The sequence below is a fragment of the Gigantopelta aegis genome, chromosome 4, assembly GCF_016097555.1.
Source record: "Gigantopelta aegis isolate Gae_Host chromosome 4, Gae_host_genome, whole genome shotgun sequence".
NCBI lineage: Eukaryota > Metazoa > Mollusca > Gastropoda > Neomphalida > Peltospiridae > Gigantopelta > Gigantopelta aegis.
The window spans coordinates 54764314-54790297 of record NC_054702.1 but is presented as its reverse complement, the minus strand read 5'-3'; the positions used below and the strand labels follow the sequence as shown (position 1 = coordinate 54790297).

The 25984-nt window shown below is 36.8% G+C and overlaps 1 protein-coding gene across 4 annotated transcripts in view; it reads left to right on the top strand.

Moving 5' to 3' along the window:
• The window catches only part of LOC121370764 (dystrophin-like), a 424499-nt gene that overhangs the window by 104825 nt on the left and 293690 nt on the right, over window positions 1–25984 (top strand). For all 4 annotated transcript variants that reach the window (XM_041496221.1, XM_041496219.1, XM_041496220.1 and 1 more), the window contains exons 11-12: window positions 22362–22559; window positions 23322–23503. In XM_041496221.1, the coding sequence (XP_041352155.1) occupies window positions 22362–22559; window positions 23322–23503 (380 nt within the window). The remainder of the gene's footprint in view (window positions 1–22361; window positions 22560–23321; window positions 23504–25984) is intronic.

Genomic DNA, 25984 nt, shown 5'->3' with positions numbered 1-25984 from the left:
TGTAGACCGATGGCTAACCATGACGCCACCGAGGCCGGTAGAACAAGAATAGGACACAGAACATTGTGGTTGGTTACATTGTCAATTAACCTACATATATACTGAAATAAAAATCGAAATGCAGTTGGAACTGATGTATTTGTAGGCCTTAAATTTGGCAAATTAGAGGACAAGGCAGTGGTGTAGAAAGGTGTTAAAAAGTCAAAAAAAAGGGGGGGGGGGGGAGACACACTTTTACACTATTATAAAACAAATATAAAGCAGAAAAGTGGGGGAGGCATATGCCCCCTTGCGCTGCCCCCCCCCCCCCCCCCCCCCCCCCCCCACTCGATTCCTATGCCAGTGCAAGGCCATTTGGCCTAGACTGATAATGATTTTTAGGTTATTATGGCCAGAAGGCAGGGCAACAAGGCAAACTTCACCAAGTCTCTTTAATTAAAATAACACAACAGCACCCATTCAAAATAAAGAAGTGTGAATGGTTTCATGTTTTAATAATAAAACAACTTTCAGGTGTCATGTTCGAGTACGATGACCTATTACTTATGTGCAAAGTAAGACTTTTTTTTCATTTTTAGGGCACTGGAGAAGTTTTCCTCATGACCGCTGTTAAATTCGAGCCCTGTAAATTATAATTCTCTTAGTGTTTCATTTGAGCATGTAAGCATGGATTTGTCAATTTGACAATAATTAATGTGTAAAATGTAAATGTTTACATACTTGTATGTATGTAGTTTGAACTTATTCATTTAAAAGTATAGAAAAAGGGACAACAATATCTATTTCATTTTAAAAGTATAGAAAAAGGGACAACAATATCTATTTCATTTTAAAAGTATAGAAAAAGGGACAACAATATCTATTTCACCCCAGGGCTCATATATGGCATTGCCATGGCTTTAGAGTCTGAATATTTTGTAAGCACCAGGCCAGAAACACACAGCAAAAACATACCGATAGAAAGAAAGAAAGAAATTGTTTTATTTAACGACATACTCAACACATTTTATTTATGGTAATATGGCGTCAGACATATGGTTAAGGACCACACAGATATTGAGAGAGGAAACCCGCTGTCGCCTCTTTATGGGCTACTCTTTTCGATTAGCAGCAAAGGATCTTTTATATACACCATCCCACAGACAGGAAAGTACATACCACGGCCTTTGTTACACCAGTTGTGGAGCACTGGTTGGAACTAGAAATAGCCCAATGGGTCCACCGATGGGGATCGATCCTGGACTGGCAGCGTATCAAGTGAACACTTTACCACTGGGCTACATCCCGCCCCGCATACCGACAGATAGCAACAACTTCTTCATCAGCACCTCCGCAAGAACTACTTTAAAATCCTGACAATATAAAACAAACACACCTTAAAAAAACAAAGAAACATTAATAAATGTCATGTAAATATTCAGATAGACCTTTTTATTCATGACCATATTTTGTTTTGGTTTTTAAATAACATTTTAAAAGTTGTTGTTTTTGTGTTTTTTAACTCCTCCATAATCTCACCTAAAATAAACAACAACAAACAACTAATAAAGCAGAACTGACATAATGTATTTGCGGGACAAGTTAGTTTGGTTTGTCTGTGAATTAAAATATATATACATGTATACCGAAAACCATACATGCATTCCATGTCTTTTAATAGTCTTATGTTTGAACACTACCTAACATAAACAAACACATCACCTTAATTAACCCAAATAAAGTAATACACTTAGGATTTATCTTTGATAATCATAGCACAAAAACTAAAACAAAAAAGTCCTCCACCCTTTGGTACATGTTTATAAATTTTATAGCACAAAACTAAAACAAAAAACTCCTCCACCCTTTGGTACATGTTTATATTTATAGCACAAAACTAAAACAAAAAACTCCTCCACCCGTTGGTATATGTTTATATTTATAGCACAAAACTAAAACAAAAAACTCCTCCACCCGTTGGTATATGTTTATATTTATAGCACAAAACTAAAACAAAAAACTCCTCCACCCTTTGGTACATGTTTATATTTATAGCACAAAACTAAAACAAAAAACTCCTCCACCCTTTGGTACATGTTTATAAATTTTATAGCACATAAAATTAAAACAAAAAACTCCTCCACCCTCCACATGTGTACACTGTCACTGACTAAAGATGACACTAGATTTCATTAAGCATTATACAAGAGGCTAAAACACAGAGACTAAAGAGGTAATCCCACTTCAAACTGCTGGATAGCTCTGCGGCAGTGCTGGCCAAACATTTAAAAATACTTGACAGGTGACCTAGCCCTATGGTCCCCGTAGGCAGGTACGACACACACACACTCACACACACCGACACTGACAGACCTTGACTGAAGGGGTCAAACCGTCTTTTGGCAGTTCTCTGATTTATCCTATCTCTCTCTCTCTCTTTCTCTCTCTGTCTGTCAGTGAAGCGAACCAGCCGTTTAAATGGTTGTAATCGTAACACGTGCACAGGCTGGATTGTACGTGCACAGATTGGAGCCTGTGGTCAAAGGTATCTAGGTCTGTTAGGTGGCCTTTGAGTGTCTCTCTCTCTCAGTGTACTGTTATTATTACTGGAGGGCTGAGATTTGGGTAAAACAGTTAAGATACTACGTGGTGTTGACACTGTATAACCCAGCTACAGTCGATCCCAAGGCGCTTGACCTACAATGGATCTATACAACACTGAGATTCTGGATTACTGTGGTAAATGGTTTTTAATGTGAAAATAATTAAGGCTTTCAGTGTGGAGTTCAAAGTTAACACAGGTCTTTAAAAAAATATATACATGTATATTAGTTCATCAATTCAGGTGGAAGTTTTCTTTCTTGGGTTAGTATTTTTATAATGGACTTGTGTGTTTTGCACGTGGAAGAGATAATTATTAAGTAATTGCATAATGATTGAACTGTAATTCAGGTGGAAGTTTTGTTTCTTCGGTTAGTATTTTTATGATGAATTTATGTTATTTACATGTGGAAGAGATAATTATTAAGTAATTGCATAATGACTGAACTGTAATTCAGGTGGAAGTTATGTTCTTTTCGGTTAGTATTTTTATGATGAATTTATGTTATTTACATGTGGAAGAGATAATTATTAAGTAATTGCATAATGATTGAACTGTAATTCAGGTGGAAGTTTTCTTTTTTCGGTTAGTATTTTTATGATGAATTTATGTTATTTACATGTGGAAGAGATAATTATTAAGTAATTGCATAATGATAGTGGCATATATTATGTCAAATCAACATGCATTTGTTTGTCCATTTGTGTGCACATGTTCATGTACTTTAATTAACATAGGACATTATATGTAGTTACTGGATAATACCACTTTATATGATCAATCAATGATGAGTGCTCAATAACTGGTACAGATGTATTGAAGGTTCTGCATACATTGTATAATACAGTACTATAACAACAACAAAATAGCATATGTGGCAGCAGTTGATTTCTAACCAAGTGTCATTATTTCCATATTATTAAACTAATGACACCTTTCCTTTAATAAAATATCCAATCCAATATTAAAAGCATTACAGGACTAGCTCTGGCACTTGCCAAATTTGTCAATTACAAATTTTAACGATCATTGGCAAATTGCATTATAAGTTGGCAAAACAAATGTATATAATGACTGATATTTTGTTAAAAAAAAAAAAAAAAAAAAAAAAAAAAAAAATTTTTTGCAGTTTTTGGAGTTTAATAAATAATTTGGCGAATATTTCTGACCCAGAGCTAGCCCTGCATTTATTAATTTAACACTGTCAAGATAGATTAAAATATTACTTGAACATTTATAGTGAAGCAAACATTTTTCCATACCCATATAATTAAGTGCAAACTGTAACTTTTATTTTCATGGGGCGGGACATAGCTTAATGCACTATCGGTCTGGGATCGATCTCAGTCGGTGGACCTATTGGGCTATATCTCATTCCAGCCAGTGCACCACGACTGGTATATCAAAGGCCGTGGTATGTGCTATCCTGTCTGTGGAATGGTGCATATAAAAGATCCCTTGCTACTAATGGAACAATGTAGTAGGTTTCCTCTCTATTTCAGAATTATCAAATGTTTGACATCCAATAGCCGATGATTAATAAACCAATGTGCTCTAGGGGTGTCGTTAAACAAAACAGACCTTCTGTTATTTTGAATTTCCAGTCAGTATTCTTGGTTATCTACATTTCTTAATCAACGTCATTCTGTTTTTCATTATTTATTTTTGTTTTTGGTTCACGTCCGGGGTTTTACCTGCGGGTAAATTAGTGTGCCTGCCCGCAGGTGAGATTTATGACACAATAACACAAACAGGTGGTGAACTGTGGTATTTGCGTAGTGATTCCATTGATAGTATCTATGGTGGCACACACGCAGCCCAAGGACACACTGATAATACCAATTCAACATCCATATTTCCGTCTGCAGTTCATTGATAAAAACAGCGAGTACGTTGCCTCAGATTGACGTCGAAGGCACTTCGCAGGATTCTTTTGTATGGATCTATGTCAGCAATTTAGTTAGTGGTGTTCGGTTGATAACTGTGGAGTACCGGACAGTGACATACATGGACATCATATACTGTGAGTACGGTATGTTAAATATTTCATCATGTAAGTTAACGACACTGAAAATGGCACTGCCAATGCTGTAGACAGTACAAATGCCTCTTTTTGTGAATCAGGTGACTATAGATCTGATCTGGCTGATAATCGTAATGCACTATATACAATGTAGGTTATGATTAAACAATTCTTAGGATGTTTAGGGCAAGAAAAAAGAATCATAATCAAATAATCAATGGTGCTCTTAATGCAGAACTATATAAAGCATAATTACAGGTTAGTTAGCCTGTTGTGATTTTTAGAGAAAAGCTCTACTAGTATTGTAATCTTTGACACATGTGTTTGAACATATCAGGAAATGCATCAAAAAGAAAGCAGGAAAATACCCACACTCATTTTCATTCAGACTGCAGGCTTGGATGTACTGATGTTAAAAAATGTTGTCCTTGAATGAATGACTGTCCGGAAATAGGTTTCATACCACAGACATATCGTACTTGTGTACACAGTAGGCCTACTTGTACTTCTATTGATACACATTTAAAGTGGTAAATCATGTCCATTTGTTATGAAGAGGATGCTGGTTTGGGAATGTAGCTTTCTTTTCCTCTTGTCAGACAATGGTGACAATGATGACAGATATATTTATATCATACAGGGCACAATACCCCTGCGTGTGCTGTAACCTCACCATGGTGCAGGGGTGTAACATTCTCTTTGAGAATGGCCAATACAGCACAAAATTGAAGTTTTGACTAAAATTCAGTATCCGTAAAATTCTGTGATATTTGTGTTTTTGCACAGTTCTTTACACTGTTTTTGTTTAAGTCTTGAATTTTTATATTGATGTTGATCATCACTTTATTTATTTGCATTACCATAGTTTGACACCCAATAGCCGATGTATTTTTCGTGCTGGGGTGTCGTTAAACATTCATACATTCATTCATACAGGGCACAATAATTCATGAGAACCGTTGTTCTGTTTGCGTGCCGGTTACGCAACTTTAAAATCACGAGAACCACCAATCGGTTATGACGTGGTGAACAATTACATTCTAAAATTAAAAGTACCATATATTGGTAATGAAAGTAAAAATCAGTTTGTTTTTAAATACATTTGAACAACCAATGTAGCACAGAACTGTAGTTCAAGTGTTTTAGGATTAGGTAGGCCTAAGTCATCGGTTACGAGAACTATATTCACGTTATCAAACAATCGGTTACCTAAGTAAATTTCATGTGAACTGATTTCTGGTTACCTAAGATTTTGAAATATTGTCCCCGGTCATAGTAGGGTTTTCATTATTAATTCACTTAATGTTATAGGGGAACCCACTGCCAACACATGCTATAGGCTATTCGTATTACAAAGTAGCAACAAGAGTTAATTAAGATGCACTTTCTCAACAGACATCATATATACATCCAGGCTCGAAATAGCTAGTGGCCTGCAATAGCACTCCATTTTTAAAAAATGACATTTAGCCATTAAGAGCACCCCAAACGATCGCAGTTCATTGTTCAAGAGACAGAAAAAAGAAATGTTTTATTTAACAACGCACTCAACACATTTTATTTACGGTTATATGGTGTCAGACATATGGTTAAGGACCACACAGATTTTGAGAGGAAACCCGCTGTTGCCACTTCATGGACTACTCTTTCCGATTAGCAGCAAGGGATCTTTTATTTGCACTTCCCACAAGCAGGATAGCACAAACCATGGCCTTTGTTGAACCAGTTATGGATCACTGGTCGGTGCAAGTGGTTTACACCTACCCATTGAGCCTTGCGGAGCACTCACTCAGGTTTTGGAGTCGGTATCTGAATTAAAAATCCCATGCCTCGACTGGGATCTGAACCCAGTACCTATCAGCCTGTTGACCGATGGCCTAACCACGATGCCACCAAGGCCGGTGTTCAAGAGACAGATGGTCATGTGTGTATGATTATCTAATCTGCTGTTTTAGCTCATGATTTTGTTATATTTTAATTCCATTAATGCTCTAAACTATATCTCAGAGGTCCTAATTTTCTTACACGCTAACCCAAACCCTCCAGTCATTTCATGCCATCATATTTCCCAGCAGACCATATTTTTCTTTTATTATCTTTTATTATCAGGACATACATGTATTTCTTGTGGCTTTTTTTTTTTTTTTTTTTTTTTTTTTTTTTTCCCCCCCAAAGACTGGTAGCAAGCTACATTTTACTTCTTATTTCAAGTTCTGTGTATACATGTACATGTAACTCGGCCATACCCAAGTCTTAAAAAAAAAAAAAACTGTTATGTTTAACAACACCACTAGAACACATTGATTTATTAATCATCGGCTTTTGGATGTCAAATATTTGGTAATTTTGACATATAGTCTTCGGGAGGAAACCCACTGCATTTTTCCATTAGTAGCAAGGGATCTTTTACATGCACGATCCCACAGACTGGATAGCACATACCATAGCATTTGATATACCAGTTGTGGTGCACTAGATGCACTGGATATAACGGACTACAGCAGGGTTTCTTAAAAATTTGATAAATTCACTAGCCATGGGATAAGTGATTTTAAAAATGTAGTAGCCAGGATTAAAAATTCACTAGCCCTACAATCAGATATGTCACCTAAAGAGGGAGATAGAGCTTAAAAACACTAACATTGGTGGGTTGGGGTGGGGGCAGGATATTCATATTTACAAAATAGACAAAACTGCAACATTTGACCAAAAAAACCAATTTCACTAGCCATTGGGCATGGCAATAGTAGTTATTTACTAGCCCAATATTGAATATCACTAGCCATGGATGTGGGGCTACCATAATCTAGAAGCCCTGGGCCACGTTCTACAAATCGATCTTAGCCCTAAGATACCAGTAACCTTAAGTGCATAGCTACCTTATGCATTAAGGTGATCTTAGCCCTAAGATACCAGTAACCTTAAGTGCATAGCTACCTTATGCATTAAGGTGATCTTAGTGCTAAGATACCAGTAACATTAAGTGCATAGCTACCTTATGCATTAAGGTGATCTTAGTGCTAAGATACCAGTAACCTTAAGTGCATAGCTACCTTATGCATTAAGGTGATCTTAGTGCTAAGATACCAGTAACCTTAAGTGCATAGCTACCTTATGCATTAAGGTGTTCTTAGTGCTAAGATCGCTTCGTGGAACGGGGCCCTGAACTACATGTGTTTCAGTGAGTTTACTGGATGGGGTGGGGTGGGGTTAGGGATGGGGTTGCATGATACTAACAAGCCACATCTCAAACAGGGTGCTCTAACCATTGAGCTACATCCTGCTTCTGTTCTCCCATGCGTGGCTCTATGTTTTATATAGGATGTACGTCAGAAATGCAGATCAATACTTCTCTGCTTCAGACTAGAGACTTACATGTATCTTGAGAGTGATTTATGAGTGCAGTCACAATCTCCGCTCTGTCAAAATACATCTCTTTAGCTTTCATTGTACAATCACAAATACAGTGTGCTACCTAGAACATAATGATCTCATTTTGTCATTGGAGTAAGTTAAATTGGGTGTAAAACGTTTGGCAGGATTAATGGGATTTTCTTGAGGTTGGATACAGACTTAGACCATTCTCTATCTTTTTGACACAACACATACATCATAATGGGTTGTTGTGGGTGGGGTTAGTATATATATGTGCATGCAAGTGTAGTAGGACAAAAATATAAAATGATTTTGAATGTAGCAAATTGTCCAATTTCATAGGTATTATAGATATTAAATACTTTGTTTTTATACTTTGTGTATGTTTTTACTGTATATCGATGTGTATTAGCCAACGTTTTAAGCCTCTAAATACCATCACGAGAAGAGGGGTCAGCCAATACATGGAGTCAACAAAACATATCTAAAAAATACAACAAAATATCGGCGTGTACGGAAATACGATTCTAACGAAAACTAGTCAGTCAGTTTAGGCTTCAAAACCTTACTGTTGCATTATTTAACCAGTACTTTTAACAGCCTCTATTAAGTTTCATACCAGTGTCCATTTGATTGTTTGATACATACAATAAAAGTTATACTTGACTTTTAATTTAAAAAAAATGATACCCATTAATATAATTTTAATCAATTATCAAGACTAGTACAGTAAAACCTATCTAAACTGGACCCTGAATAGACTGGAAACCTGTCCAAACCGGCCAAGTTTGATGATCCCGAATGTTCTAAATTCTAAAATGCCGGATCCTGTCTAAATTGAATAAATATTAGGTCCCCGACATTATCCAGTTTAGACAGGTTTCACTGTATATGTTTAGAAGGTCTCGGATTATATTGGGGTTTTTTTACGAGTATTATTGAGTTGAAAATCACAGCATCTTGTGCTGATGCAGAGATTATGTCCTATATACGTGCAGTATACAGCACACCTCAGTCATTGGGTAAAGCTGATGGAGAACAAAGCCACATTAGTTTCCAATGACATGTCAATTAGAGAAAGCACTGAGATAAAACCTTGAGCTGTCTCAGTGGGAGAGCCACTCTAATGATATAGGAAACAAACACAGCTGATATATAGGTCACAGCAACAAACACTCTTAAATAACTGATATACTAGTTAGTAATTCCACTGCTCTGGAAAACCTAGAACTGAGGGAGGGTGGATTCTTCTCAAGGTTATTTCAGAATTGATTGCATGGAGGGCGGGAGATTCCCCCCCCCCCCATATACCCACCATGCACCAACAAAATAACATTTCATTTAAAGACTCTTAGTTTGAACTCGTAAAAATGGACATTAAGTTTGGTTAATCTACAAACCTGGAACACATCTGGATAAAGTTACAATAGAGTATTAAAACAAGAGTCTGTGATGTTGAAACATGGAGAAATGCCCTGTATAAATAGATTAGAGCTTATCTCCATAACCGTTACTTCTCAGAGGTACATGTATTTTTACAATTTTGAAAAATGTTTCTACCAATTAATATCCATACTTAATGTCATATAGAGAAGAAGCAGTTACGAGTAGATATGGTGGATGTAAGATTCATAAAAAAAGATAAATCTAGAATTGTATTTCCAAACAAGTTCTGGTATTTTTGTAAATAAAAAGCAATAAGCATAGAAACCAAAGGAAAGGGTCCTAACCTATAGTTAAAGAAGATGATGTTTTTGATGTTATTCGTCAATACTGAAAAGGTTAAACCATTTTCCCCAGCATTCATAAAATTTGTCATGTTCGCAGTTTTTAAAATAAATGTATCTTTCTATTTGAAATTTATTTTGCAATATGTTTTTTATAACATTAATATGAAGACTCTTGTTAAGTATTTTCATACTATAAAAAAGCTATAAAAATGTTTACATACATACTGCTCTTTGGATAATATTTTATATTGATTAAAATCCAGTTAACTACATTGCTAAACTCACCATTTATCATACCAAACATAACTATATGTTTATTAAGTGGAAGTCTGACTTCAGTTTTGTTAAATATCCACTTCTCCAACTCTTTCCACATATGTTTTACTTTATTACAATCATAAAACAAATGTTGTAAGGTTTCAGGAACATTTTTGCAAAAACTACATTTATTTGAATCTACATAATGAATCATATGCAGAAAGGTATTAGTAGCTAGGATTCTGTGGAACAATATTTTAATTTTCTTCTGCGACCACCCAACTCGAACAGTAAATTAGATAGTTTTGCAATTCAAATGACACAAATAAACAATAAATCAGAGAAGTTTATTGCATCTTGAAAGTGTTGACCTTGTATCAGTGTTACAAGAAGGTATGTGTTTATTGTAAATGGACCACTTCTTACAGCCCTTTGCAATAAATTAGACAAACATTGTACATGCATTAGAATAACACAACAGTATCCTTGTGTCATGCTGAGTTTGGTCAACAGCTTTTAAATTACATTGCCCTGATTTATAATACTGTAATGTTCCAGCTGCCATGAGGGGTAAAGGTGGGAGAGGTGCTTGCATGTCAAGATCAAACCACTTCGGTGTAGCCATTGAACTGATTGAGTTTTTTCTCATTCCAATCAGTGCACCATAACTAGTAAACAGCCATGGTATGTGCTTTCCTGTCTGTGGAAAAGTGCATATAAAAGATGCCTTTCTGCAAATGAAAAAATTAAGCGCATTTCCTCTGATGACTATATGTCAGAATTACCCAGTGTTTGATATCCAATAGCCAATGATTAATTAATCAATGTGCTCTAATGGTGTCGTTAAATAAAACAAACTTTAATGTAGTCCAGTGGTAAAGTGTTTTCCTGATGAGTGGTTGTTGGTCTGAGATCGATCTCTGTCGGTGGACCCATTAGGCTATTTTTTATTCCAGCCAGTACACAACAACTGGTATGTTAAAGGCCACGATTCCTGTCAGTGGGCCCATATTGGGCTATTTCCCATTCCAGCCAGTACACAACAACTGGTATGTTAAAGGCCACGATTCCTGTCAGTGGGCCCATATTGGGCTATTTCCCATTCCAGCCAGTACACCACAACTGGTATGTTAAAGGCCACGATTCCTGTCAGTGGGCCCATATTGGGCTATTTCCCATTCCAGCCAGTACACCACAACTGGTATGTTAAAGGCCACGATTCCTGTCAGTGGGCCCATATTGGGCTATTTCCCATTCCAGCCAGTACACCACAACTGGTATGTTAAAGGCCATGATTCCTGTCAGTGGGCCCATATTGGGCTATTTCTCATTCCAGCCAGTGCACCATGACTACATTTGTTTCACTAGCAACTAGGGATCTTTTATATGCACTTTCCCACAGACAGGACACCACATACCATGGCCTACTTGATTATATACCAGTCATGGGGCACTGGTTGGGATGGGAAGAAATCCCAGTGGGCCCACCAAGGAGGTTTGATCAAGCACAACAGGTGAATGTGCTACACTCCTTATTTTGATCTAATGCTTCATGTTATAGTCCGTCCCATTATGCCATAAAAAAAAAAAATTGTATATAACTTCAGTTTGGTTTGACCTAAGAAGAAAATTAAAAGTGTTTTGGAAATAAATCAAAAATACTATTTTTGTGTGCAATTTACAAATCAATCAGCTTAGAAATAAATACATGTAACTTCTAGTAAATTCCACAGTATGAAAAAAAGGCGTTAGCTGTGGGACGGACTATAGTTCTGTTGAAACAATGTAGTGTTGTATAGCTTTTCAACTAGATAATAGACTGGTGTGGGGTTGTTTTTTTTTCCCCTTCATTTTCTCTTCATAGCTTTTCAGATAAATAATAGACTGGTGTGTTGTGTTTTGTGTGTAGTTTTTTCTCTCTATATATATTTCAACTTGTTTTATTAAAAAAAACGAGTATTATCATCAAGACAGTATCACATTTTTTTTCTCTCATTCAGTCATAAGACAAATCTAATTGCTTTCAACCCCAGAAATAGAATATTCTTTTTTCTTTAACCAGAAATAAAGCTGAAAGAGTTGAGGAACAAATAAGCTTTGTTATGGAGGTTAGAATGGTTCAGATATCAGAAATAAAGCCTGCATGAAGTCGGTGCCTTCACAGCTGACCAAATTGTCACAAACAGACTAGTATTACGTATTTACATGTGTGCCGTAACACTACATAGCTTTGCCAGATTTGCCCCGATCCCTTGGGCTGATCAAGTCTCCAGTAGATTATTTACTAACACTTTATGGAATTTCCCTCTATACACAATCTAGCTTGTCAATCAATAGTGTCTGGAGGCACCGTTCCTCTGTAATATTATGTATTTACAAAGATATATCTTACTGAATGTCCTGCTGTGCTGTGTTTGTGGTAAGTGAGTGACTGTGTGAAACAAGAGGTAAACTGTGTCTCTCCTTCCTCTCCCCTTCCCAAGTATTAGGTCACATTCAGATTTTATTATTTTGTCATCTGCAACTGAATTTGATTGCATTGCTGATTGATGTAAAATGTGTGGAAGCAAGGACAAACTAAATGATGTCAGTACAATTAAATTTAAAGGACAATTAATGGACAAAGAAAGAAATGTTTTATTTAACGACACACTCAACACATTTTATTTACGGTTACATGGCGTCAGACATATGGTTAAGGACCACACAGATTTTGAGAGGAAACCCGCTGTCGCCACTACATGGACTGCTCTTTCCAATTAGCAGCAAGGGATCTTTTATTTGCGCTTCCCACAGGCAGGATAGCACAAACCATGGCCTTTGTTGAACCAGTTATGGATCACTGGTCGGTGCAAGTGGTTTACACCTACCCATTGAGCCTTGCGGAGCACTCACTCAGGGTTTGGAGTCGGTATCTGGATTAAAAATCCCATGCCTTGACTGAGATCCGAACCCAGTACCTACCAGCCTGTAATTAATGGACAATATGTGTGAATTGTAAAAAATCTGGATAAATCGGATAGTGGCCTTATGCATACTTTAACCCCCTAAAAGGTGGTGCTAGAAGTGTGGCTTATGATGTATTTTTTCGCTTCATCAAGATGGAAATGCAAAAAAAAAAAAAAGCCGCACACCCTAGTTCTATCCAGCGAAAATAAATTATAATTTGGTTAATCTACAAACCTGTAACACACTTAGATCACGTTTTTATCAATGGAGTGAAAAAGCAGGTTTTATATCGATACATACCATGGGAATCCCCATGTCCCAATTGCTTGAAATAATTTTGAAAGTTTGTATTCTGATGTCGCTCGAAGCACAACAATGCCTACGTCACGACAAATTTCACAGACTTGGGGTGCGTTCTTTTCACCTCTCCTGGACATGTTCCAACTGTTCTGTCCTGGTTGTATCCCCTCTCCAGATATGTAGGACTTAGCAAAATTATTGGTTTTAAGGGTTTGTAATGTTTTGTATTGAGATACTTACTTGTCTGAACTTTATTGTTACTGAAAATGTTCACGAACTGTGAAGAAAAATCTCACAAATGAACAACAACAAATCGGATGTTGATTGCGCGAACCGTGCACGAGAAAACAAACCGAACCAAAATGATAACGGTCACGTGGTATACCAACGTCTGTGACATTGAAATGGAAATATCCCGTCTAAAAATAGATTAGACCTTGTCTGCTCAACAGTTTTTTCTCAAACATGCGTCCGTTTTTCAGAAATACGAAAAATGCATTTTGTGGTATTACAAACACCAGGATTACCAGGATTACCAAAAAACAGGTGAATGGAAAATTTATATTCTAAATAATAAACGGTAAGTAAAGTGCAATTTTATTTGTGAAAAAATGGGTTTAATAGCGAAAAACAACGCCGTAATGGTTAACAACTCGCGTAACTAGGGTGTGTCCCTTTAAAGTTCTGTGTCTTAAATTAGGCAGTCAGTCTTGATTAATGATACTAGTACCAGTAGTATTTAATTAGGTTTTTTATGGTACTGAAAGATTCCATTGTAGAGTTGTTTATATAATGTCCAAAAATCCAAGAAAGTGTGACAGATGTCAGATATATGGCTCAGGGGTGGGAATTCTCCTCGGATCAGCTGTTTTCCTCTCATGGAACATTGCGTTTCCTCGCATTTTAATCGTCCTTTTCTCCAAAATGTGTCAGATCGCACAGATTTTAACCTAGGATTTCAAGAATTTCCGGGACCCATCTAGATTTCCTCTTTTTTACAGTTCACCAATTCCCACCCCTGATGGCTGTGAGGTTTCAATTCTTCATTTCATTCTGTTTACACAAGACCTAATGGGCTCTGTAAACTTGAATTATTTACCTATTCTGAGCATGTGGAGTATTTACAGTGTTAACATTATGTTGAATTTCAATATTTGGTGTTTTATGAACTAAAGATGTAATGCATGCGAGTGTGCATTAAGGATCATATACATTTGTACATGTACATATGTTTCGGGAATCCTGTGTTAAGTTACCCTCTAAGGAAGTATCATAGGAAATGTTTGACTGCAGGGTTTCTGCCAGAGGGTAAAATGGGTATGGTGCCATACACAAATGTTTTGGCAAATTTTATTTTGTAAGTTCTCATTTTGGACAAAATTAATTATTCTTATCATTACTGTATGATTTTCTTAAACTGAACCCATTTTCTTTCTGAGGGAGGCCCTCCCATACCCCGTGTTAACTGGTTGCATTCAATTCCATAACGCCATATTCAAAAATTTATTTCTGGCACAAACACTGATTTGGTATGGGGGCGGGGGGAATGAATTTACCCTTTAATATGAATTTTTTTTTTAATTCCTCATGAAAGATTGCATTTTACAAACACTTACCCACCCAATTCTGAGTTGTTAAAGGTTAGCAGTACAAGAGAAAAGTTGTTGTACACCTTCTCGTGGATCTGTTAAAAAACACCCTGGGTGGGAGTCAGTACTGGGATTCGAACCATCCATAAGGCTAATGTCTTAACCACTACACCACCTCCTGCCCCGGAATTGGTCACTGGCGATGTCAGAGGCTAAGTCCGGGGTGGGCATGCCTGAACCTTCAGGATATGGGCACGTAAAAAGAGTTCCCAGGTAGCACTAAACCAAATAATTTCCGACTGGGTCAAAGTTCGAGGTGCACCAAACTTTTGATAAAGAAGTTAACACCACAAGTCCTGTAAAATAAAAAGTACTCAAATTTTGTGCGAAACTAGGGGTGTTGTAAAAACATCTGATTATACCGAAAATGAGCCATGATAGGTACCATTTCCTCCAATTAATACTTTGAGGTAGGGGTTGTAGTACTGATATTTATGGGTCATAGTTTGGTTGATATATTGCATATAGTGTTTTTAAACACAAACGTTAACATGATCGCCTATGGGATTTTGTTTGGTATAGTCATACCCCCAGTCCCAGTCCCTCCACTGGAGTTGGTTGTAGAATGTGTAGGGCTACATTTCATGTTATATTTGCTTCATTAGTCCAGGAGCATTCCGATTATCCTTTGGAAACCTTATCAGAATAAACTTTTCATATGGTTCAAGAGACAGGAACACAGACACTTCATTTTGTTCACTGAGGCATCAACTCTGTATTATACACGGACTCTATTGTGGCACATCGTTTTTCTTAATCAATGGAGCATTGGAGAACACAAAGCCGTCTGTAATTGCCTCTTATAAACAATTCCTTTAAGTCTTGTCTAGCTGCCCATCTTGGGGTTGTTCATAGTGAAATCTTTTGTGTTCACTGAAAGAAATCTCTGCATGGTCTTGTTGCTTGCTAAGGGGAAAAAAAAAGAATTAAATGATGAATCGTTAACAGCAAAGTATTAGAAAGTATCTCTTATATAACTATATACAGTCAAACCTGTTTAAACTGGACCCTGAATAATACAGAATCCTGTTGAAAAACCGGCCAAGTTTCATGGTCCCCAATTTTTAAAATTCCAAAACGTGACTCTATATACACTTAATTTGGTCTAAATTGGATAAATATTAGATCCCTGGTGTGATCCAGTTTAGACAGATTTCACCGAATTGTACAAGTTAAGTGCATTCGAGTCCAATGAAACATTTATGTAATCCAGATCTTTGTGTAAACCAGCATGATCACAGAGTTCTGTCCAGTGACAGTAGTCTGAATCGGACATAGAAAATGGTTTATTCTGTCTACTTCGGTACTACTACCTTAATGTGTACCTTGCGGTACAGCGACAGTAGCTTGGATGACATGTGTTTAATCTCTATACTCTGTGAATATCAGGTCATTTCATCAGTCCTTGAATCTGGTTTTGACAGAATCCTTCATTGATAATCTGCATAAAAGTATTTGATTATTTTACATGTTGAAGTACACAAAATGCTGTACATGGGTGTATAATAGTTTTGTATTGTTATTGTAAAAATATTGAATATTGGTGTCTGTACATGTTACATGTTTAATTTTCATCATAATAAGATGAATAATTATATCTGTTTCAGCTCTTACTTCATGTATATTGGATTTTATTTAGTTCCAAAATATGCACTCAATTTAAACCTCTATTATATCATGCAATCAGATAAAAACAATGTTTTTTTGTTGTTTTTTTAAAGTGACTAGTTGGTTACTCTGTCTAAGTGTTGTGTTCAGTAGTACATGTATTAACATTAAATAACTTTCAACATGGGAACATGTGTATGTAATTAGATCTGTTGTTGTGATTGCAACTGTCTCCAACTGTGTGTGTGTGTGAAGGGGACAAATTATGAGAAGATAATAGTATGTGAGTGTGATATCAGTGATATTGTACCTCCCTACATGCATCTAGGAAGGCTATTAAGAGAAACACATAGTAACAAAAGGGCAGATCAACGATTTTGTAAAGAGGGAGGGTAAAAACAAATCTGAAAAGAGCAAGTTTGAGTTTTTCAAAGGCAAATGGGCCAATCTTCCAGTGAGAGTGATATCTGTGGAGGGGTTCAGAGGCATGTTTCCCAGAAAGTTTTTATATAAAGATGTCCAGAAATGCATTTTCATGGCAATTTAGTGATGTACATATTGTGGATGATGAATTAAATAATCGGTTAAAAGGGAGGGGTTGAGGTCATGAGACTTATGACCCCCCTCTGTATCTGCCAGTTTGGGAGGTCATGGGACTTCTATAACCCCTCTGTATCTGACAGTTTGGGAGGTCATGGGACTTCTATGATCCCCTCTGTATCTGACAGTTTGGGAGGTCATGGGACTTCTATGATCCCCTCTGTATCTGCCAGTTTAACAACACATGTCTCATCTGTACACTTCAACATTTGAAATAGTATCCATCATTGCTGTCTATATGTAGCCATGAAGAAACCCCCATGGTTAGTTAACAGGTTCATGTGGAATGAGCTTAATAATTCCAGGAAAGAGCAAGTTCTTGTCTTGTTGGAATGTTGCAGGAATCTGGTCAAATTGTGCCAAACCTGTGATGTGTTTTAATGCATGGATGATGTTTCCACACTCATTGCCAAAACATGTTTGTGTTTATTAATGGTGGTGAATACCATTAGCTAATGTCATCAACTCATTGTTGGGTTGGGACATCAGTTTATCTGTTGGAACCCTTACACATACTAGTTTGAAAAACATGATTAGAGTTCTTAAGTGCAGAGTAATAATAATAATCATTAACTAAGACCAATATTTTATTTGTTGTAGTAAAGATGTTTATCCACTTCTGTTGTACAATGTACTGTAGATATAAGTACCAACATTAAGGCTTTATTGGGTGAAGGTTTATTTGTTTGTTAGTTTTTTGTTTTGTTTTTTGTTTTGCTTTTGGGTTGGGTATTTTAAATGCTTTTTTTATAAGAATAAGTTTTAAATAAAAGGTGTTGGAATATAAAAAAGAAAATGAGTTTAACAGTTCAGTACAGTGTTAAGCTTTTAATCAGTAGCTATACATAATGTTTTAGAGAGAGAGAGAGAAAATAAGAGGTATTTTGATACTTGGTCTAGATAAAGTATTAAAGAAGAAACACATTTTTACATCCATAAACATACATAATGAGTACATTCATACAGTCATGTATATTGATTTAAAAACACTTTGCAAATACATGTTTATCTCCAATTGTGTTCAACTTGTTTTTTAAAAGGTAAAAAATATTTCAAACTGCATGTGCAAAGCTCTGCTTTTGATTACAACCATCTCATGTGTTCTTAAGTGTTTCCTAATGCTGTTCTTCAAATCCGAGAGAAGGTTCCTGCATGTCAATGTGGCACAACTTGTGTAACACAATACCAAAGACGGATAAGAAAATAGTCTCTCTTTCTCTCTCTCTCTCTCTTACACATTCAGACAACAAGCACCAGTGAGAAACTCCATGCTATACCTGCATTCCTTACTCTATGTGTGAAGTATATAAACCTTGACATGGGTAACGTTTAAATCTTTCAGTTACCAACTCTTCATCACTTTGTTTTTCAACACAATCATATCTACTGGATTAACCTTCTTTTCTTTTATTTTGGGAACCAGTTCTCATTCTCAGGAGATGCATACCATGGACCTGTATATTTCCAGTAATGATTGATTGAACATGTGTGTTCAAATTCATTGATGTTTTTCGATGCTACATGATTTGGTTTTACAAGCATCCTTGCATATTATTTGTTTATACCGTGTGTGTGGAAGAGTGACGTCTCTGTAGAAAAGTGATCCCCAAGATTGAGCTGTCACTGTGCATCATACAGTAGTTAATCTCAACATAATGCAGTGTTTTGAAAACATATGTAGCTGAATATGTCTTATTTCTGGAACTGTTTCTGACTAGGAAAAGCGAAGACTATTTGTTTATTGACATGCCAGCATAGTTAAAGTACAGCTGTTGGGTGTTTAACATTTAAGGCAGTTGTGACACTTGGTTGACAGAGTGAGAGAAGAAACCTGCAGAAAGGAGAGGAATATTTGTTCAATGACTCCTCAGTACATTTTAAAGTATGGCTGTTTGGTGTCTGACTTGTGGTTATTCCGACACTTGGTTGAGATAGGGAGAAAACCTGCTGCTGACATACTGGCTTGTTCTATTGAAAGAAAAAACCCCCAGCAAGGAATCTTTTAAATGCACTTTCCAGTAGACAGGACAGTACATACCACAGTTCTGGTTGGAAAGGGAAAAATAAGATTCCATCAAGGACAATTGATCCTGTGACTCGTCACACGTCAGGCAAGCACTTTACCACTGAGCTTTTAGCCCACCCCTGCCCCTGCAGTAAAAGATGTTTTATGCTGAGTTCGACAGAATAATGTACACCATGGCCTTTCATTTTAAGTTTTACATATTATCTAGGAGGCATTGATTAAAACTGGGAAAACCCAAATCTGTTTATACATTATATAACCAGTGCCATGGACGAGGTGGGGAGTGGTGGTGATTGATCCACCACTTAACAACAACCAGAGATAAAAAGTTTACTGGATTTAGCTGGAATTCTAGATTTTTAAAATTGTCTATACAGTATAGTGTTTCCAGGTTTTTTGCTGTTTGTCTAAAAAAAAATTCAGATTCTCCTTTAAAAAACTTATGATATGGTTTCTGCTGATTCAGTGGTTTCTGCCGATTCAGTGGTTTCTGCCGATTCAGTGGTTTCTGCCGATTCAGTGGTTTCTAGTGGTTTCTGCCGATTCAGTGGTTTCTGCCGATTCAGTGGTTTCTGCCGATTCAGTGGTTTCTGCCGATTCAGTGCAAACATTCTGAATGGGTACTGACATTTTAGGGGCAGGACGTAGCCCAGTGGTAAAGCGCTTGCTTGATGCGAGGTCAGTTTGGGATCGATCCCCATTGGTGGGCCCATTGGGCTAGTTCTCATTCCAATCAGTGCACCATGACTGGTATACCAAACGCCTTGGTATCCTGTCTGTGGGATGGTGCATATAAAAGATCTCATGCTACTAATGGAAATGTTGTAGCGGGTTTCCTTTCTATGACGGTGTCATAATGACCATACATGTATGTTTGACATACAATAGCCGATGATTAATAAATCATTAATAAAACTTTTAACTGTCTTTTTAGACCATTCTGTAACCGTAACCATACGGCATATCTCAGTACCCGATCGCCATTATTAAAATGTCTGGATTTTTTCTCTCCAGTAATCCAGTTTCATCTCTGACTGACACAACTGTCCATTTGTATAGATCTAACCATGCATTTTAACCATCTGGCTATCTTACCAGGATAGATATCATTTATTATTTAACTTTCTGCATCTGACATATGGAGTGTTAATTGACTTTTCTTTTAGCACAGGCTATTTCATGTTGCCTCCATTCATTATTTATGTTCAGTAATTAAATAAGCTAATTTGCAAGGGTATTTCATCTCACACAGAGATGGAGACATATCAGAATTTAAGTCCAGTGACTTGATTGTCCACCAGACATGTGAGGTCAAATGACTGATTCCCATTCCATCCAGTGGTCTATATTTGACATTACCAATCGATGGTGTTTGGCGTCTTCTCTCTGTGGGGAAAGTACTGTATATATATGCAGACAGTCTGATCAAAATGAATCAACAATTTGTTTATGGCAGTGGAGAATTTCTTCTGTCACACCGAGTCCCAATTGTTGCATATTATGCTGGGCATCAAAAGAAATGCAAGTAAATACTGTATGTAATCCTCATGGCTTAAATAATCATGTTGGATGTTAATTAAAATAGAAAAATCTATCCTTTTAAATGTTAGTTAGCTGAAATCACAAAACTGCAACATCTCATTGATTTTCTGTCTATATGTTGTATCGACACCTCAAACTACATTTTATTATTATTTTTGTATGTTGCATTTCTTTTGTCGTTTTGTATATATGTTTGTTGCTTTAGACAATGTTCAAAGGTGTCAATGAATGAAACATTCCTATCTTTTCCTCAAGGAGAAAATTTCACTTATCCTATGACCCAGCAGTATATACTTTGAGCTACATTGTTTGTGGATAATATCAATATTTGGAGTACACTGCATCTGTTAGATGTTACAGAGGTCTATGTTGTGACTGCCTGTCTTGGATATATTTGGTATATTAGTCGATATTCAAAATATTAAAATGTTAACTGATACAGTATACAAAATTAAGTTAAGTAGCCACATAAGAAAACAACAAAAGTGGTCTTCACATAAGTGGTCTTCACATGTCAGGTTGTTGATTAATGCTGGTAATTTGTATTATGTGTGACTTAAGAAGATAAAACATATGCCTGCTTGTTACATGTAGATGTTAAATACAACCAACAGGTTTATCTGTAATTTGTTATTTTATTTTGGTATTTTATTTCCTTTTATTATAAGACTGTCTATAGGACCGATCCCCTTGGGCTATTTTTAATCCCAGCTGGTACACCACGATTGGTATATAAAAGGCCCTGGTATGTGTTATTCTGTCTGTGGGATGGTGCATATAAAAGATCCCATGCTAAGACTACATGTGTGATAGGAGAGGGCCTCGTCAGTTGGATAACTTGTGCCCAATCTTTGTGTGTGTGTGTGTGTGTGTGTGTGTGTGTGTGTGTGTGTGTGTGTGTGTGTGTGTGTGTGTGTGTGTGTGTGTGTGTATTATATGCAATAAAATATGTTTTCAATTAAAAAATGCAATGTGTGATCATTATTTAAAAATAAGTTTGCTCGAGTGATGTTGTTAAACAAAACAAACTTTTTATTACAATAGAATGGCCATGTGAGAGGAAAAGAAAGGAATCTTTGTTTAATGACACTTCAGCACATTTTAAGCCTGGGCTATTTCCTGTTTAACATGATACAGTTATTTCTACATTTGGTCAAGAGATAAAGAGAGCAAACTTGCCACTGTCATGTAGGCTATATTCCTAATGATAAAGCAGCAAATAATCTTTTATGTGCATTTTCCCATAGGCAAGACAAAACATACCACAGCCTTTGATGTATTACTCAGGGGGCACTGGTTGGGATAAGAAAACCCTGAATCCATTGATGTCAATAGATCCTGTGACCAGTCGTACATCAGAACCAGTGAACTACATAAGCCTATGAATGGCCATGTGATGCATGTCATCAGTTCAGAATGTCTTGGATATTTAACAGGGACCTGTTCCACAAAGCGTTCTTAGGGCTAGGATCACCTTAGGTGTATAAGGTTGTTATTCACTTAAGGTGATCTTAGCACTAAGATCGCTTGTGGAACTGGGCCCCATTTCACAAAGTGATCTTAGCACTAAGATCACCTTAGTGCATAAGGTAGCTATGCACTTAAGGTGATCTTAGGGCTAAGATAGCTTTGTGGAATGGGGCTCAATACCCTTGTGAAAATTCAGTGTAATGAAATAAAACTGTATTTTAATATTTTCTGGGTTTATTTTTTCCTCCAGGTGGCCATGTCCTTGAGCATGAGCAGCTCTGAGAGTCACCATAGCACGATGAGCAACATATCGGGAGACATCGTTTCGTACCAGGACGCGCTAGAGAATGTCCTCACCTGGCTGCTGGAAGCCGAGGAGGTGATCGAGAAACAGGTGGCCATTGGCAGCGACGTGCACACCGTCAAGAAACAGTTCAACGAGCATGAGGTAAAACATGCAGCTTAAACCTGGGCTAAGTAGCCTGTTAAGATACATTACTGGATGATCAGGCCCCGTGCTTATAAACCTTAGTCTAGACTTTAACGTCATGGCAACGCCATTCAAATAGCATTACGTTAAAGTCTGGACTTTATTAAAGTCTAGACTTTTAAGTTTTATAAGCACGGGCCCAGGTCTCTGTTACTCTAATGAGCTCTGAAGTTTGATTCAGTGAACTATAGTTTAGGAGTGAGAGTCATCTTTGTGGCGGTGCAAGAGGGATGAAATCTCCAGTAAAGAATCGTCTTAGAAGTGGCTGTCCTCCACTCCTATAGATGAGGCACTAGAGAGAGATTCATGGAATCGGCCACTATTTTTGTCAAATGCTTGTTCAACTCATGTATTGTGCAGAGGTTATGTATTATGGTTTTGTCGTTCTGATTCATTGCATCTTGAGTTAACATAATTCTTTGAAATTAGTTTCAATATATTGTAGTGTGTTCTAGATACTAGTAATAGTTGTCACACTAAACATCCATGATGTTGTTCTTAAACAATAATTTACTTCTGTGTTACGGTCCATACCGATATAAGCTACAGGCTGTCATTATGACCATATACATGAACTAGTATTCAACACCTTATGGGCCTTCATTAACCAGTGCACTATGATGTACTTTGACAAACATCCCTTACTTTTCCAGAAAAAAAACCTGTTATTGTACATCTAACTTTTTGAGTTGACATTTTGAAAACACTGTTTTTTTCCAGGAATTTATGTTGGAGTTAACGAAGCACCAAGACAGTATTGGCAATGTTCTGAAGGAAGGCAATGATTTGATAGCAGACGGTAAGGTCACGGAGGAGGAAGAGCACGAGATCAGGATGCAGATGGGTCTGCTCAACAACAGATGGGAAGACCTCAGGCTCAAAGCCCTGGCCAGACAGAGCAAGTGAGTTGATGAATCGACACAGCAGTCACTTTTTTTTCTTCTTTTTTTTAATTATTAGTATTTATTATATCCCACCACTGTTCCCTTTCCTTTCTCTCCTTTTGAATTTCATCTCATTTCTTCCCAATCTGGCAATTCCCTATCTTTCACCTCCACATCCCAGTCCTTGTCCCTCCACTTCCCAGTCCTTGTCCCTCCAACTGCGACACCTGTCTGTCATTTCCCATCAGCTTTAGCTGTGGGCTTAGTCTGTCCACAGCAGTTTTGGATTGATATGAGCATTATTCATCAACCTGGGATGGAGGATCTAGATCAGTCGGTAGAGCGCTCGACTGAGGTGTTTGTGTTGTAGGATTAATTGTCTGAGTTTGTTTTTCTGATACCAACCAATGCTGGTGCATATAAAAGATCCCTTGCTGCTAATTGAAAAGAGTAGCCCATGAAGTGGCGACAGCGGGTTTCCTCCCTCAATATCTCTGTGGTCCTTAACCATATGTCTGACACCATATAACCATAAATAAAATGTGTTGAGTGCGTCGTTAAATCAAACATTTCCTTCCTTCCTTCTCAACCAATGCACTATGGCTGGTATGTAAAATGCTGTGGCATGTTCTGTTCTGTCTGTGGGAAAGTGCAAATAAAAGATCCCTTGCTACTAATGTGCAAAATGAAGTTGGGTTTCGACTATATGTCAGAATTATCACATGTCAGAATTAACAGAATTACAGTAGCCAGTGATTACTAAATCAATTTGCTCTAGTGGTGGTGTTAAACAAAACAAATGTAACTTAGTCATCAACCTTTTATTCTTGCTTTTATTTGTCAATGGGTAGGCAGCTCAGACTGCTGTTGCATGTTCAGGGCCCTGTTTCATAAAGCGATCTTAGTGCTATGATCGGCTTAAGTGCGTAACTAATTTATACACCTAAGATGATCTAAGCGCTAAGATCGCTTCATGGAAGACCAAGAACTTGTACATAGTTTGACTGATAATATCACCTTCTGTCACATGACATCTAATGTTGTGTGCAAAAACCAGTCTAGCGATCACAGTCGCTGTCCAGAACACATCTCTGGACTGCATGTCCAGGACTGTCCCTTGAACTGTGTCTTTATTTGAGCATGCTAAATATCATGTCATGCCAGTGCTAGACTTCTTTCAAGACTTCTGTTTGAGAATACAATTGGAAAAGATAAGATATATCAGTCTTCATCAAGAAAGGTGAGTTAATTATTTTTATTAATTGAACTTTAGTTTGATACCCAATAGCTGATGTATTTTTTGTGCTGGGGTTTCCTTAAACATTCATTCATTCATTTCGTTTAGTTCAAGGGTGAGAGGTAGCTTTTTAGGAAAATTTTTACTTGAAGCTTATTGGAAAAAGTTTAAAAGTATACTTTTTAACCCTTGATATTTTCCCATAAGTACGTGCTTGTATGTAGCAAGTAGAGTGATCTCACCTCACAATAACATGATGTAGCACAATTCCTATGTTAATACATATATTTTTAACAAAATGCTTTTGCGTTGTTAAAAAAGAACACATATGTGTCAGTTAACATGCAGGTAGATTCAGGCAAATAGCATCTTTTCATTCATATGATAGCTACTTATACATGTACAATATTTTTTGGGTTATTTTTTTCAAAGCAAAATTCTAATCTTGATTTAAAGTCAAAGCTAAACTGATATTTGATATATGTATACCTGGCACACACATAAACTTCAAAAGAAGTAAACAGACATATGTTTTTGGTGTGGATTTTTTTGACAAGCAGTACATTGCTGAAAAGCAATATAAAAACCGCAGATCAAATAAAGATAAACCACTGCAGTTTCTTGCATGTTAAGTGACTTCTTGGTTCAGTTTAGATGGTCTTTCTGATGGGTGAGACTTACTGAAGCTGTGCGGTGTGGAGGCATATAGTACGTCTACTAATATCTTCTACAATCTCTAACTGTATTATGTTCAGCTAGCAGAACATCAACAACAACAACAACCCACATTGCAGGCCATCAGATCTGCAGGTGTCTGTGGAAACTGTAATTACTTTTATGTGTGCAGGAGCAGGTTAAGGCAATTCTAACACAATGTTTGTGTTTGCTGAAACCAGACTCACTGTTTTTGCAGTGAATCCATTGGTAGTTTGTTCTGTTTTAAAAATATTATACATATTATTGAGGGAAAAAAAGAATAAATTATGGATTAAATAAATGCATCAGTTGGTATAATTTTGTGAATAATTTTAAAGATTGGCATAATATGGAGATTTTTGGGGTTTTTTTTTTTTGGGGTGTGTGTGTGTGGAGCACCTGCATGAAGCACGATGGGTCAAAGAATCCCATTATTGCCCCCCTCCCCAGTGGACTTTATGAATCTTTCTTTTGCCATGGAGTGTCCTATGACTGTGGTTCATACTATTGTATCATTGGGAAAAAGTAAAAAGTAAAGTTTGTTTATTTAATGACACCACTAGAGC